Source organism: Sarcophilus harrisii, chromosome 2 (assembly GCF_902635505.1).
Source record: "Sarcophilus harrisii chromosome 2, mSarHar1.11, whole genome shotgun sequence".
NCBI classification, from domain to species: Eukaryota; Metazoa; Chordata; class Mammalia; order Dasyuromorphia; family Dasyuridae; genus Sarcophilus; species Sarcophilus harrisii.
The window spans coordinates 143462220-143479524 of record NC_045427.1 but is presented as its reverse complement, the minus strand read 5'-3'; the positions used below and the strand labels follow the sequence as shown (position 1 = coordinate 143479524).

The window sequence follows — 17305 nt, the reverse complement described above, 5'->3', positions numbered from 1 at the left end:
ATTCTTTCCCTAGAGATTAAACTCCCTTTTAATCATTTCTTCCTTACCTGAAGCCCTACTTGTTTCCCTGTGGAGTCTGATGGCATTCTATAACAAATTATGTGTTTAATTTTAATCCACTTTTGTTTTATTTAATCATGAGGTTGATCTGATGCCTATTTTCCCTAACCTTTCCCCATGTTTGTATTATTCATTTCATGGACCTTGTTCTACTTCTTCCTATTTTTATGGTAATGTATTATTTAAAATTTCCCATCTCTTCCTTTTCTTCAGATCCTCATAATAGAACCCATCTTCCCCTCAAATTCCATATTTTTTAAGAAGTTTAACTCCCTTAATAGTATTTGAAGACATTATGGTTTTTATGGGACATTTATTTCTTTTACCCCATTAGAATCTTAGTATTATATTATCATAAATTCCCTTCTAATTGTTCAAATAAGTTTATTTTTCTAGGTTGCTCTTAACTCTTGCATATGCATTTTAAACTTTCTACTCAGCTTAGTCTTTATATTAAAAATACTTAAAAGTAATTTTTTCCACTTAAAGTCATTTTTCCCCTGTAGAATTATACTAAACTTTGAAGAGCCACATATTAATTCCCAATAAAATGTAAGCTCTCATTAAGAGTAAAGATTATCTTTCTGGCTTTATATCCCCAGCACTTAGCAGAGTAACTGACTTTAGTAGAGCATTTAATCAATGATTGTTGAATTAAAGTGAATATTTTTTAAAAATTTCAAAACATTCTACTGATCCTATTTACCTCTAGCATATTCTCTCTTCTCAATTTGGCTTCATAGAATCCCTAGCTTCTTTCAAAGCACAGTATTCTGGTTCTGCTCATTTCATTTTACATCAGTTCATGTAAATATTTCCAGGTTTTTCTGAAAGCTTTTTGCTTCTCAGTTTTTACAGCACAATGGTATTCCAGCACAATTATTTACCACTACTTTTTCAGACACCCCCCAGTTACTGGACCACCCTTCAACCACCTTCTTCAAGAACAAAGGACCATCAGTAACCACCACAACCACCACAAAGTGTAGCTCAGATACCACTTCCTCAGTGAGGTCTTCCTTGAACCCAGCTAGTGTTAACCCAGCTGGGTAAAAAACCCAGCTTTTTTTTTCCTTCTTGAAAATGTTCTTTTTTCCTTCTGAAAATGCTTTGCATTACTGTGCATGTATAAGGTTTATCAGAAGAGTTTCCCTATCAACTTGTTGACCTTACAGATTTGTAAGCTTTCGTTTACAGCTTCTGATTTCATCCTCTCCTAGGAAAAAATACTTCGTAAGGGTTATTTTCATTATCTTCCAGACTGACTGGTTCCCAGTGTCATAGGATGGACCATATTATGAATATTATTTCATTTAGGCCTATAAAAAGGATCCTGCAGATTATTTTAGTACCTTTTCCCTTTTGTTTTTGTGAAAAGCTCATGAAACTTTTGTGAAAGAGAGCGCATGTAACCAATGCCCATTTGTGACACACTCCTCAAAGATATACATCAATGCCTTACTCCTGCATTTAGGGAGGGGCAGAGTTGATAATAGGAATTTGCTCTTCATTCTCTTCAGGCTCTTCTGGCTTCCAGCTTCAAGACAGAAATTGGAAGAAACCTGTCCCACATTAGGATGCTGAAGGGGAAAAAAATCTGTCTCTGGGAATAAGCTGACATGTAGAATTTTGAATTTATTCTCAGCTTTCTACTGCAGAGACTTTGGGGGATTTTCCTTTGGGTGAGTTCTGGGACTCTCTCTTGGGTAAGCTAAGTTGATGGGGATCACACAACTAATATACCCAGGGTCACATGGCTAGTAAGTGTCTGAGGTCAGATTTAAATTCATGAAAGATGAGTCTTCCTGATTCCAAGCCCAGTGCTTACAGCCACTGTGCTACCTGTCCTTGTTTTACCATCAGTAGAATTTAAGCTCCTTGAGCCGAGGAACTGTCTTCTTTTGGTAAACTTCATTAGATTACAAACTCCTTGAGCACAGGGACTTCTTTTGCCTCTTTCTGTATTCCTAATACTTAGTACAATACCTAACACAGTAGATTCTTATTGAATTCTTATTGTAGTTTTATTGACAGCATTTAGTATAGTGCCTAGAACATATTGCTTCCTCAATAAATGCTTTCTTCCTAGTTTGCTTTTTTTCCCTTCCTTCTTTCCTTCTTGCCATTCTTCCTTCTGATATAGGCATTATCCCCTTAAGTAAAAAGTTCTTGACTCGAGATCTACCAACTTATTTTATTTTTGGATAACCGTACTTCAACAAACCTGGTTCTTTTGTATTCAACAATTTTATTTTTTACATTTCAAAACATTATTCTGAGAAAGGGTCTGTAGGTTGCCATAGGGTTCCTTGTGCACACTATTGCAGAAATATAAATTATGAGTTATATTTAGAGATGTCCCTTCTGCATCCCTAAAGAAAGTTCTAGCATTGGTCCTTGAAATAATATTGCATACAAATACTCTTAATTCAAGATGATGATTTATTTGGTAGAGCCCAAAGGGCAACAACATATAGTGTACATAACCATAAAAGAAGCCTTAAGAAATAAGAAACAAGAACTTTGTAAGCATGATTGAGTTTGCTAAAAGGTGGCAAGAAGGCATGAGGTTCCTGCCCTAACACATAAGGAGGATGGAGAACCTAAAAGAGAAACAGGAGGTATTAACTCCATCAAGACTGAATGAGAGATTATATTCTGGGATACTCCAGTCCAGGGCTTCCCTGTAAGGAAACAGCTAAAGAAGTCTCCCCACTGTCCTTTCTACATTTGTCATCTGTTCATTTCCCTCTTCCTCCCCTCCTAACCCTGATCTTTCTCTTAGGTTGCTCACTTTCTTCTTGTTCCTCATCTTCCTCCTTTCTTACTTGCCCCTTTTCTTCTCCCTCCTCTTCTCTCCTTTTATTCTTCATTGGCTCTTCCTCTTTTGATTATTTACCCCTCCCCCATATTCCATTCTTATTTGTTCCTTTTCTTCCTCCTCTTAGCTTCTGATTTACAGTCCCATTTGCAAGATCTCATTTCTTTATTGTTTCTACTTGCATACTCTTTTTTAAAATACTACTGTTACTTGCTCTTTTTACAATAGCCCCCTGTCCACCCCCAATGAACCACAGATTTGGGGGCTAGCTGGGGGCCCATTTGAAGGTTCAAGCATACCCTGAGTACTGTTTCATTTTTCCAGGTTACATAGGCTCTCGAGCCCTGTGGCTGTTCTTTCTGAGACTGGAAGACTGAACCCATCTCTCTGGAGTTACTGTCCTATTGGCTACTGTAGGAGTAGGGTAGGAGATGACAGCTGTTCTGCAGCAGTAGAGCTACAAGGAAAGGATGAGTGAGACAGAAACAGGAAAAAACCAAATACCTTCCATAGTAAAGGGTCTCTCCTCTTCCCTTGTGTCTTCTTCCTAGCAATACCCTGCTAGTCCCTCTCCTATAGTGGGACAGTGTCATCAAACAGTGGCATTCCTGAGATAGTGAAGGCCATGGGATGATAATTCTTGAACATCTTTAAGCACTTTCAGCATTAACTCTCTTAGAGCTTTGATCACTTTATTGCTTACCCTCTATTAAAGGTATAACCCTGTTTAAATAAACCCAATATGTGGAAATCTTGATTTACACAAAAGATAAATTAGATACTAGTGGTATGTGTGAATGTGTATGTAAATGTGTGTAGGGAGTATTGATGATCACTTTTTTTGTAAAAGATTTCACAATAGGCTTTCTCTAAAAAAGCCAGATCCCTTAATTTACTTAAAATATAGTTAAATTTATAAAAAAAATGTTTTTGATGGACACATCTACTTTGTAAAGTGAAGCATGTCCAGACTAGGTTAGTCCCACCCCCATTCCCCAACTTCTCGTCAACCTCACACCTCAAGGCAGCAAGGACTGTTGCTCACTGCAGGCAGAATTCTCTTCCTTTAGGATTCCTTCCCTTCCTAAAGCTGGGCTTCTAACTCTTCCTCTGTGCTCTTCTTTGTCTCCTTCTGCTACTGGCCAGGCCAAGCTCTCACAGTGAATCCTGTATTCTTTCAGCACTACAAGAACCTCGGACAGAGAGAACATAGGCATCTGGACTTGAAGTAAGACCCCATTGAAATAGGCTTTTCCTTGGTCCTTCCTCCCTTCCATTCTCTTTTCCTTCCCTTCCTTCCTTTCCTTTCCTTTTCTTCCTTCCTTCCTTCTTTTGTTCATTCGTTCATTCATTCCTTCCTCCCTCTCTTCCTTCCCTTCCTCTCTCCTTTTTCTCCCTCCTTCCATTTCTTCCTTCCATTCCTTCCTTCCTTCCTTCCTTCCTTCCTTCCTTCCTTCCTTCCTTCCTTCTGCACTAGACACCAGGGGAATGTACAAAGTTGAGATAAAACAGTTTTTGTCTTCATGGATGTTTTGATCTAGTTACTCCTACTATAGATATTTTGTTCTAGTGTCCAATATGTGGTTTCTTTCTCTTTCTCTAGGTCTCTTCTAAGGCTTTTTCTTAATTGTTTCTGCGTAATGTCCTAGAAGGAAAAACTTTTATGCTTTTTCACTTGGTTTCTCTATTTAGGCCATATGGGTGACCTTCACTAAACAGGGTGAGAAAATTCCAATGGTGCTAATCCTAAGGAGTTTGTAATAGTCAGCTACTTTTCCCATCTACTTCTTTTCTTTACAATCCAAACTATATCTCTCTTTCCTTCTATCCTCCAATACTCTCAAATTGCAGGTTGACAACACAAGACCATCAGGAAAATTCATTCCCACTCTACCTTAAGGTCAGTCTGTCTAGGATTGTCACTTCTTGCAACTTATTCATCTAATGTATGATCTTGGAGACAGTTCCATAGTGTTTTCCCTTAGACAGACATTCTTTCAATGCTTAATTCCTCTAAGGCTCTTTTTCTATTTCCTGTTCTTGAGATAACTTCTAGGAGTTGCCCTCCTATTTGAGTAGTTGCCCTTCAGGGAGAGGCATTTATCCATAGATAAATTTAAAGCTAATCTTTTCTAGTAGCATGTAAGCTCACAGACAAGAACTACTTTAATTTTTTTCTTAATATTCCCCAAATCCAATGGAGTGCCTGGAACACAGTAGGTGTCTAATAAATGCTTATGAATTTATTTGAAAATTCACTTAGGAAAGGGGAGGTAGGAAGAAAGGATGAAACAAGAAGAATAGAGGATTGTGGGAGGATAAGAGAAGACTAAATATCTGCTAATTGTAAGTATACCAAGGGAAGAGAATGAAGCTGTTCTAAACTTTGTCCCCCATTATGTTTATTATTGATATTGATTTGTTCACCTGCCTGCCCTCTATGATTGACTTCTCTCAGGCTAGCATTTGCTTAATTTGCTCATACACATATTCCTTCATTTCCTTCTGTATGTATGTATGTATATATATATATATATATATATTACATATATATACATATTTTATATGTTTTATATATATATATACTTTAATTCTGTGGAATTTCCTCAGGCATACTATATATGTTCACATTCTCCCTTATTTCTACCTCTTCCTCCTCCTTGCCCTTCCCAGAACTCCCATCACCTTTGCTTTGTTCTCTTTTAGTCAGCTACTCCTTGTTCTAAGACACTTAATTCTCTACCTGCTTTCGATGGAACACTTCTTTTGGTAGGTTCTCCATCATGTCCTTTCTCGGTTTCTGTTATAAATGAAGATTTGAGGAAAGAATCATCCTTTTGTTCCTCATCCAGTTACTTGACCTGATCCTCCCTCCATCCCAGATACACTTCAAGAAGTCATACTTATTCCTTATAATTCTTTGCAGCGACATAAATTCATTTGGTTTTAACAGATTTTATTTATTTCTTCTCTAAGAGTCTCACATTCTTTTACTTTCTTCCTATTTCTGCATTCTACCTACCCCTACATTCCACCCTTAGTTGCATCAACATTATTTTCTTCTAATTTCAGAGAATCCTGGAGTTGGAAAGGACCTTGGAAGGTTTTCTAGGCCATCCTCTGTTCACAGAGAAAACTAGTTAAGACACCTTTCCAAAAAATGTTTTCAATATTTCTCATTCTCCATAAAAATAAAATAGGGAAAGTATAGGATGATAGCATTTTCAATGTGTGTATATGTATGTGTGTATATATATGTACATATATCTGTGTGTATATATATGTACATATGAGTATGGAGTTATTTCCTTCTCTTATTTCCAAAATGTATAATGATGAGGGACACTGTCTCCAGAAGCAAAGAACAATTACTAGAATACTAGCACTTTGACTTCCTAGCTGTATGAGCTCAAACAAGTTGATGTACCTCACTGGGCCTTAATTTCCTCACTTCTAATAATAATAATAACAACATTAATAACAATAGTTTGCATTTATATGGCACTTTAAGGTTTGCAGAATGTTACTTATGTTATTTCATTTGCTATGAGGGAGTGAGATTATATGATCTTCACTGTCCCTTCCCTTCTTGTGACTTCTGACTTTATATTAGGTATTACTTTGAATAGCTTCAGCCACATTCTAACATTTTAATTTGGGAGACAAAGATAAGTACTTAGTACTAACTATATCCCAGATAGAAAGCCTTATTTTACAGCTGAGGAAATTGAGGCAAACAGAAGTTAAGTGATTTGCCTAGTGCCACATAGCTACTAAGTGTCTAGGGTCAGACTTGAACTTAAGTTTTGCACTGTACCCACTGCATGACCTAGATGCTTCCCCACTCCTGCCCCAGACCCAGTGTAACTAAGGAATAACTAAGACCGTGGAGCTTGGGACCTGCTTGTGGTGGGGTGAACACTCACCTGGAGGTCCCTGCTCCTTGTTCTTGTGACTTCTGCCTCCCTGGCCTAGGAGGCATAGCATTCCACTCTGGGAACCTAGGGGAGGTAGTGCCGTTCTCGGGTCCAGACCCAGTGAAGCGGATTTTGGGCCTGGATCTGAAAAGCAAACATGGTGGATGGTAGGTCCCATTCCTCTAGGGACTGGATTAATCGTGGGGAATGGAGGGTTACCAAGATGAGAATATGCTCCCGTGATCCCTTCTGCATTGAGGCACCCTAGTAACTTAGCTATTAGTCCAAATAAATGCCAATCAGATGTCCTGGTTAAGAGTTTGTTCATCCAATGGAAGAGGAGGAAGGATCATGAACTTCTTGTTAGAACATAAGGGATTGCTTAGTTTTGTTAAACTTAGGGCTTTCTTTTGTCTTGTTTCCCCTACCCTCATCCCCCAACTCTGTCTGTCCTCATCTCTCTTAGTCCATTCCTAGAGTATTAGCAATATGGTAACCCAGTTCCTAAGTCATCAGATATACACTCCTACAGAGTTGAGCATTTCTCAGGATTCAGAGTCATAGGGTTCTGACTTTGTCCATAGATTCTATTTAGGCAACAGAAAGAAAAGAGATAGATATGGAGGGTAGAGGAAAGCTTTCGTTTGGGACATCAGAGAGTATCTGCATAAGGGTTTCAGATAAATCTTGAATTTCTTTTTTTCTCTCTCTCATTCCTTCCTGCCTTCCTTCCCTCCTTGCTTCTTTCCTTCCTTCTTTGTTTTACTTTTTCTCTCTTTATCTCTCTTTCCTTCTTTTTTTTCTCTCTTTCTCTCCTTCTTTTCTTTCTTTCCTTCCTTCTTTGTTTTACTTTTTCTCTCTTTATCTCTCTTTCCTTCTTTTTTTCTCTCTTTCTCTCCTTCTTTTCTTTCTTTCTTTCTTTCTTTTTTCCCCTTCCTCCCTTTCACTTCCTTCCTTCCTTCCTTCCTTCCTTCCTTCCTTCCTTCCTTTCTCCTTTCCTCCCTCCCTCCCTTCCTTCTTCCCTCCCTCCTTTCCTTCCTTCCTTCTTTCTTTTTCTTTCTCCTCCCTCTCTCCCCCTCTCCTTACCTTCCTCTCTCCCTCCCTTCCTTCCTTCCTCCTTCCCTTTCCTTCTTTCCTTCCTTCCTTCCTTCCTTCCTTCCTTCCTTCCTTCCTTCCTTCCTTCCTTCCTCCCTTCTCCTTTCTTTCTTTCTTTCTTCTCCTCTGCCTCTTCTTCCTCCTCTTATTCTCCTTCTCTCTTTTCTGCAGGAAGAATTTAGTAAGCATCACTAGGCACTGGGATTGCAAAGACAAATGAAAAAAAAAACTCTGCCTTTGAAGAGCTCACATTTTCATTGGAAGCATGAAATAGAATGTTGTACATAATGAACAGCAAAGGACCTGATTCAGCAGTAATGTGAATGCATAAAGGGAAGTCTAAAGTACAATGTTTTGAGGTCTATTACTTTTTTCCTTTTTCTTTTTCTCATTACTCTTTTTAAATGTACTGATAGAAATGTAGTACTCAGCTAATTTGTCCTAGTCCTATCTTTACCTCATCACCACTTTCTCCCTCTGTCCCAACACCAACTAACCTCTTCACATATCTCTGGAGTAACCCAGGCTCTGCCACCCATTGCATGGAAGAATTCTGCTTGTAGCCTCAGGAATTCTTTATAGAGGATGGGCCAGTCTTCCTTTCCAAGCACAAAAGGGAAAATGCTCCACTTAGAGACAGGGTTGTCTTCCTCCATGTCACAAGCAATATAGCTGTCATAAAGAAATGGAAATATTCGTCTACTTTCCTCCTCAATTGAATTTCTAATCCTCAGACAGTGTAGAAGAGATAGATTTAGGAAAGAAAATGAATGGCTGGGAATCTTTGGCTCTTGGGTACTAATTTGGTTCTTGCTCAAGATAATGGTGATGGGAAGGATGCAATTTCTAAGGACTGGCCCGGAATCCAGATACAATTAGAAAGAATCTGAGATTCTGAGAATGTGGGGGTGGTGACTTCCATCCACAACTATGAAATTATACCATTTTAAGAACTAATTTTTGTATACTCTTCAGAGAATCTTCCTTTTCATTTTAGCCTCTTAGAGTCAGTCAGTGAGGATTTAATGGGTAAGGGAAGTAGGGAAGAGCCCTGATTGCTTTATTAACCACATTTCTAAAGAGTGATTATCTTTCCTTTGCTGGGGGAGCCTTAATTGTCTGTTAATTTAAGTCATCCATGATTAGGATCACAATGTGGAATCACTAAGGGGAAAAAACTATATTGGAAATTCATCAGACTACCTGCTCTAGAAAAGATGGGTAAAGCATAGAGATTAGGAATGCGGAGCTTCTCAGTTGTCTCTTGGGTCAGAAAAGAAAGACCAATGAAGTTTTTTTTTTCTTTAGGGTTTGGGGGCAGAGATGGTACTCACAGAGCCAGGAAGAAGTGGATTCTATTATAACAGTCTCCTGGGAGTCCCACTCGACCAAAATATTCAACCACCATGGAAAGCAGATACTATTCAGAACAGAGAGAAGTATGTCAAAAAATTAAGAGAATGAAGAGGAAAAGCATGAAGAACCAAGTCACTGAACTCAGTTGGCAGGACATGAATAAAGGCCCCTGTATATCCCATACCATATCCCTTGCTACTATCCCAGGAGTCTTCCTGCCCAAGTTTCTTATTTCTCCTTTATTCATACCAGCAATTCTTTTACTGGCTTTGCTCTTAATTGGGGAGAAAATCTAAGTTGTCATACCCACTCCCCCAAGTTTTTCTGCAGGTCCCACTCTTTGGGGCTTTCCATACCTTATCAGACACTCTTAGGAAAACGTCAGCCTCCAAGAAACTCTGGATGACAGGATCCTCTGCAGAGGGAGTGAATGGGTCAGAGGCATGGAGTGGCAAAGCTGAGAAGACCAAGCCCAGTGTTGTGGAAGGAGAAATTTCCTCCCAAAGAAGTCTCAGGAAGGTAGAAAAGCTGAAAGTCCTGCCACATTTCCTTTTCTGGTCAGGAATGGGGTCTAGGAGAGGAAGCTTTTTCTATTACAATGTGGTTTAAAGGGGTTGGGAACCCCAACAGAAGCTAAGAGCAGAAGACTGGGGTTCTATTACCTCCTAGCTCCATAACCTTGGTAAGTCACAAATTTCTTGCAAGGCTTCCTGTCTCAATATATTTCCTCTCTGTTGTTACTATTAAAAATGGACATCTCTAAAGGTATATCTCCAAATGATGGTTCTGCTGCCTCAGGACCCAAGGATATGACCTTAGATAAGACCAAAGAAGACTTTGTCCTTTTGTAGGACTGTATGGTGCAGGATCAATTGTCTTTGTTCTTGCCTACACCTTGATGCTTTCTGATGGCATTTGAATGGGACTGTGGGACTAATGGATGCCGCATGTGAGCTGGTAAAGTATAACTTATTTTACCCTGAAAGAACTCAATAGAGGCTAAGTGGTAGAACCACTTGGAACCACTCCAATGGGGAGGAAAGAAGAGTGGACTCATAGCCCCATGGAGAGAAAGCCAAGTGATCTGCCCCCTACCTCAACTGAGTTTTTAAAGTCACTAGGATGTAATTCCCAGGAGCTAGATTGGAGCACTTGATCATTCTATGGAACCTCCCTGTGGAAAATCCCAAAAGTCTGCTCAGGCCACACACCAAGAAGTCTGTAGAAGGCTTCCTGATCCTCAGGGCGGAAATTGGCTCTCCTTCTCTTCTTCATGCAGAGCTTGGTTCCTTCCATACTAGTGACAGCCCACATGCCCCTCTTCAGATCCCTCTTCCTCAAGGCCTTCAGCTTAGGAATATACCCTGGGGAGGTGGATGTGGAGGCCAGAGGGCTGCTGTCCTGTGGGGCTGTAGGAATAGAGATCCCACATGAACAGGGAAGAGACCAACCTGGCTCATTTTCTCTCCCTCCCAACCCCCCACCTCTCCAGTTCACCCTTCTGACCCTGAGCCTACCAGGACACCTGGCAACTGCAGGAAGAGATGGTGGCCAAGCCTGGGCCCTCATTGACAGCTAATGTAAGGAGGTGAAGGGAATGAGTGAGTCTATTAACCTGCTGCCTTGGTATGAATATTTCAGTAGGTTTGTGATCTCATTGGTGTAGGTACTCCATCAGTACAGATCACAATCTATCCATGTGTAATTCTTGACCACACCCTCCCACAAATCTTCCATAGAAGATCTGCCTAATATGATGGGGGCCTTGCTCTGGATATTTTACTCTTTAATGGATATCTGTGCATCAACTTTTGGGCTGTCCATCTCTTTATTCCTCACTCTTGCTACATGACTAGTCCTTGCTTTTCTGGTCATAAGTCCTTGATGACATCATTTATGTAACTTTTTGTATGCAAGTCATTGTTGGTAGGTTGTAGGTGCCATAGCCTAATTACATTGACCATGAAATTTTGTTTAGACCTTTATCTAAATGTTGCACTGAGCTGGGACGAGATTAGGGGAAAGAACCTAGCATAATATATTAACAAAGTGACCTTTACCCCCTACAGCAATTGTTCTTTAATCTCTCACTTTTTGCAGGACAAAATATATTTGTGTTCAGTTTATCCTATATGGTGAGCAAAATAAGAACTCTAGCTCTTTTTTGTTTCTCCTCCCCACTATTCTGCCCCCAGCACATCCTTTCCTAGGATCCCATAGTAGAATTCTGTTCTTTTGTGGGATATAGACCTCTTAATAAATTTGATTTCTCTCCTTCTTAGTCTCATTTATATCTTCTCCTATTTTACTCCCTCCCCTTCCCTTCTCAGTTTGCCTTTATAACATTGAAACTCTTCCCCTCACAATTTCACCTGACCACAGTTCACTTACCTGAAGCCTCCCGAGCAGGTCTTGTGCTGATCCCCACCCTGGGGATCCTTACTGAGAACATGATTTGGGGACAGATGACTCAGAGTGTCACAGAGGGGGCACAGCTTTTAACCTGGGTAGGTACCTCTAGGTCTCTGAGCCAATTCAGACCTTTCAATAGCAGTTTGTCGCTCACCAAACAACTAGCATCGCCACGGAGCACTGACTTCAGCTAAGTGTTTAGGTCCAAACAGCACTGAAGGTTCCGTGGCAGGAGGCCCCTGGTGACATCAGACCATTCCACACAGAGAACTGCCCCTTGGTTGGAAAGGGCAGTCAAGAAGGCATTAGGGGGCATAAAAGGAACGCTGACTGGTGTTGGGGTTTGCACAGTTGCAAGTACCACCTCTTGTCCTAAGAATAATGACTTCTATTTGTATTGTAGTTTTGTTCTCCATTGCTTTCATACCAATAAGCTCATTTTCTCATGACACTTCTGAGAAGTGAAGAAGGCATCTGTAACTTTCTTGTTTCAGAGAAAAAAGAAATATAGGATTTACTGGTTTGAAGCTATCTAGTAGGGAAACCCTGTTTGTCTTATTCTGAATGTATGCTTCTGACTGTCAGGCCTTTTACCTACTATGACAGTGCACCTCCTTGCTCTCCTTCTATCTGACATTATGGAACCCTTCACTGTTTAGCTCCAACTGATCTTTCCAGAATTATTTCACATTATTCTCTGAGTGCACATTACTACATTTTTCCTGCTCTATTACATTACTTGTTCATCATGCTAACATGGTGAACACACTCTGGTTTTCCTTAAATAGCATGATTTCTTTGAATGCCTTCTAGCTATTTTTTATAGAGGACATTCCATTTCTTGCCCCTGACTTTGTACAGGCTATCTCTTATGCTTGCAGTGTTCTGTTTCTCACCTATTGGAATCCATTCAAAAGTCAAGTGCGTCCTACACAAGGTGTTTCTTGATCTCCCCAGTTTTTAGCAATCCTTCCATTACTTTGTACTAACTTTTTACATATATTATACTTATTTACATGTGTTTTCTTTTCCCTCAGTAGAATATAAACTCTTTAAGAGAAGACACTGTTTTTATTATCCCTGATGTTTAGCAAAGTACCTGGTATGTAGAAGTTCTTTAATAAATCCTTGTTGAATTGAATTCCAAAGTTCTTGTCTAAGCTCTGACCTTGAAATGCTTTGACATATGAGGCAAAAGCTGATGTGAGGTGAGCTAACATGTACAACTTGAACCATGTTGTCAGAGAGAAAGAAAAACCCCCAGAGAGGATGGAGAGCCAGAGATTGATTCCTATAAAATGAAACACATCTAAATCCCATTCCAATCCTCACTTCTTCACTAAATATTTAGCAGTAAAAGACACGTTGGAAGAAAACTGAGATTTGAGCAACTGGGGAGGGGGTAATGGAAATAATCAGAGGGAGGTGTTGATGATCCAGGAATATGTACCAAAATCACACCAACATCCCAACTTGTCCCACTCTCAACTTCTTAAAGTGAATATGGTTTAAAAGGAGATAGAGAATCTTCTCATTCTTCTATTACTCTAATCAACTCTTTCTGTCCCACTGATGACTTGTAACTTGCTTTCTTCCATTCCTCCTCTCCCAAAAAAGAATACAAGAAATAGGTGAGGAAATATCTAGTAAGCTGAGAATCTCAGACTTTTCTAGAGAAACATTAGTTTTGAATCCCAAGGAACTGAATGAAGACATCTTGGTGCCTGGAACTTACCTTCTTATTATCTCCTCTTTTTATTATCTTTAGTTTCCTTTAAAACTCAGCTGATAAGTCACATTCTGCCCTAAATTTCTGCTGGTGCACTCTCTCCCAATTACCAGTATCTGTTTTGTTTATAATTGTATATGTACATGTCTCCTCCAATAGAATGCAAGATTCTTAAGGGCAGGAATTATTTCAATCTTGTCTTTATATCTCCACTATTTAGCACAGTACTTGGTGCTTAGTAGGTGCTAAATAAATGCTAATTTATTCATTAGTTGATCTTGCCAATTGTAGTCATATCTGAAACTTTGTCACTTATCTGAGGTAGGCAGCAAGATATTATAAATAATAAAGATAGAATATTTTGGTCCTGCAAATCCTCTCTTGTCTATGTTCTTCTAGGGGAGCACATCTCACCAATCTACCTCTTGATGCCCTTGTTTCCAACTTTTAATAATCTAATCTAAGTGTTTTGGCTAGAGTGTCAGCCCATTTTAATTATTTGCCCTTATTCTAATGAGCCTTGTTCTTTATATCCATTTTAATCAACTTCCTAGTTCTCTGCTGTGCCCTTTGAAATTCCCATTCTAATCCATACAAACTCCTCTATAGTTTTAAATTTTTCAGCCAAGATTTTTCCCATTTTCTCACTTTAATATTTGGCTACTCCTTGAGATTAATACATTGCTTGCACTTTTTTATAGGGGAGTCCTAAAATTCTCTCTGATTTAAAAGAACAGGAATTGGTATACTTTTTGTTTCCAATTGCTTCTACCAAACTCTTTCCCCTACTACCATTCCTCACTACCTTCTGTAATACTGTGGGACCATAGATAAAGTGCTGAAAGAGATCTCAGAAGCCTTCATCTACCTTTTCATTTTAGAGCTGAGGAAATAGAAGCCTGGAAGGTTATAATGTGTTTCATATTCTGATTTTCAGGACACTCTATTTTTTTTTCAATTACTTTATTACTTTGTTTAAGGTTCCAGACTTCATCTCATGGCATTTCCTTCCAGGAAACCTGTGTTGTAGTCAAACCCTAACACACCCATACATGACCACTTCTTTGCTTTCCTTCCACTATTCCTTATACTACCCTTGTCATCTGTATCTGTTGAGTTCCTATCAATCATTTGAACATCATCTCAAAGGCCATTTTCTCCACAAAGATTTCCCTTCTTTTCTTGATCAGCAGTAACTTTCTTCTTCAACTCTCTTACATCATTTAATTTTGCAACTCTCTTCACTTTTCATGTAATATTATAGAGGGTATGCCAAAAGTCTTAGTGCTGTTCACTAAGCTAAACACTTAGCTTATTCAAGATAAAAGATTAAACTCTTAAAGTTATTAAGGATTAAAAGTGCACTAAGATTTTGGGGGATCCCCTGTATATTCTATTTGATTTGATTATCAGTTACTATCAGTTTTATCTAAACTTTATGTTTTTTCATTGCTTTGATATTATGCTCTATGCACAATAAACATTTAAATGTTTGTTGAATGAATGGATGAATACTGGGCCTGTTATCAAAAAGAAGTCCCAACACTTTATTTACATGACCATGGGTAAGTATGTGACTTCTTTGAACTACAGTTTACTCTTATGAAAAATTAGAATAATATTATTAAGGAAACACTTTGTAACTAGAAAGTACTATGACAACTGAATGATTGTTTTTCTATGGACCCATGAATATATAGAAGTCAAATTGACAGGGCTGTATCAATGAATAGTCTAATCTTTTGAATGTCCATAGATTTCAATGAAGAGATCCTATAGTGTTTTAGGACTTCATGAAATTAACTCAATGTCATTACAAACAGGAATATCCAGGAAATCTTACCATAGGGAATTCCCTCCTCTATTTGAACTTTGTTCAGAAAATCTTCCATGATATGGAGACACATCTTTGGTGAGCATATATCTCCCTGCTTTATGCTTTTCTTGAAATTTATTTCTGTGATTACATTGTTTTATAATGAGGAACCTGAAATAATCTTAAAATATGTATACAATCATCTTATTGGAGAAGCATCATTGACATTGAATTTTGCTCTACTGAGTCAAGTAAATTTTAAAATAATCAACAAACAATAAATAGTATTTTCAATATCTTTTAGCCAATTGCATGCTTACTAAGATGTAACTTATAAAGAACCATTTTGGAAAGATTATCAGTTCCTATCTCACAAATTCTTATACCATTTTCATAAATATTTTTATAGAAATAAGAAAATAGGCATATGAATGTCAGGAATATAGAACCAGCTTGACCAACTAAGGTGAGTAATTCTTAAATTTTCAGTGTAATTTCTCCTCAGAAATAATCAATTGCTATTAATCCAAATTTGATATAGTGTTTTATTGATTGTCTAGTCTTAAAAAAGTGATGGGAAATTGTTAATGTGTGTTGTGTTTACTTCCCCTCCCACAGAATCAATTGATAAAAGTTTATCAGCAAACTCTTGTTGTTTCTTAAAGAGAATTCTCATTAATTTCTACCTAGACACTTTCTTGAACTTCATCCTCTCCCAAAACTCATAATTCTGCAAGATAAAATCAACTCACAAACTCATATTGCGTCAGCAATTTTTGTCTCTGAGACCCTTGCTTCCCTCTGGTTAGAGAAGGTGGGAGATGGATATCTGGGAGTTCCCCCCTGATCTTTCTCTATTTAAAGTGGGCACCTAGGAAATTTCTTCATCATTTACCACATGGCCACTTTCCTAGATGCCATCATCTCAAGAAATGTATTATGCAGAATGAAATCAATTTGGAAACATACTTCCTTAGATCATAATCAGGATGACATAAGATTTAGCAGATTCAACAATAAAGGAACAAAGGTCTTAGAATATGATATTCTATAAGGCAAAAGAGCTGAGACGACAACCAAGATTAACCTATCAAGCAAAACTGAGCATAATACTTTGGAGGTGGGAAGAATAGATATTTAATGAAATGGGAGATTTTCAAGCATTTATGATGAAAACATAAGAGATGAATAGAAAAATCTGAATTTAAAATTCAAGTCAAGAGAAGCATAAGAAGATAAGCATAAAATACTTAATAAGGTTAAACTGTTTAACTTCCTATATGTAACTCCTAAGAACTTTATCACTATTAGGGAATAAAAAGACTCCACATAGATGAAGGGCAAGAAAATGAGTTGATTATTGTTGGGATAATCTAAAAAAAAAAGTGGATAGATGATAAAGATGCATTAGGAGAGGGCAAGGGAGAGAAAGACTGGGAAAATTATCTCACATCAAAGTGGTACACAAGGAAGAGCTTTTGTAGTGGAGAGAAAATGGTGGAAGGTAGAGCAAGAAATGCTTTTTTATGTGAATTGATTCAAAGAAGTAAAAATGCACACGTATACATGCTTTATTGGATATAGAAATCTATCTTATTCAACAGGAAAATAGGAAGTGAAGAGAATAAGAAAACAGGGAGGGCTATAATAAAAAATAAGTCAAATGAAGGGAAGTCAAATGAAATGGTCAGAAGCAAAACAGACTTTTGAGAAGGGTTATCATATTGTTTGCCTCCTCATTAGGTGAGAGAGAACAAGAAGGGAAGGACAGAATTTGGAAACTCAAAATTTAAAAAAAAGAATGTTAAAAATGTAGGGAGAAAGAGAAGCATTTTTGAAATATTAAGCACTATGTAAGTTTAAAAAAAAAAACCTGAACTTTGGTGTGCCTTTCCAGCTCTATTACCCATTACTCCACTCCATACATTCTGTAGCCTTGCAAATTGATAATAATTGATGATGATGATGGTGACGATGAGGATGATAATGGTATTATTGTTGTTGCTGCTGCTGCTAGTAACTAGAATTTATATAGCATTTTAAAACGTACAAAGCATTGCACACATGTTATCTCCTGTTTCCATACCTGATACACATTA

General features: G+C 38.1%; 1 protein-coding gene across 1 annotated transcript; it reads right to left on the bottom strand.

Annotated features, from left to right (window-relative positions):
• Window positions 1-5487: 5487 nt before the first annotated feature.
• LOC100933782 (speedy protein E5-like) lies at window positions 5488-11909 on the bottom strand. Its single transcript, XM_003758126.3, has 7 exons — window positions 11641-11909; window positions 10461-10658; window positions 9606-9664; window positions 9228-9313; window positions 8391-8565; window positions 6808-6942; window positions 5488-5681 (listed from the first exon to the last, which is right to left on the bottom strand). The coding sequence occupies exons 1-6, from the start codon at window positions 11699-11701 to the stop codon at window positions 6883-6885; spliced, it is 639 nt and encodes a 212-aa protein (XP_003758174.1). The 5' UTR covers window positions 11702-11909; the 3' UTR covers window positions 5488-5681; window positions 6808-6882.
• Between the last annotated feature and the right edge of the window lie 5396 nt (window positions 11910-17305).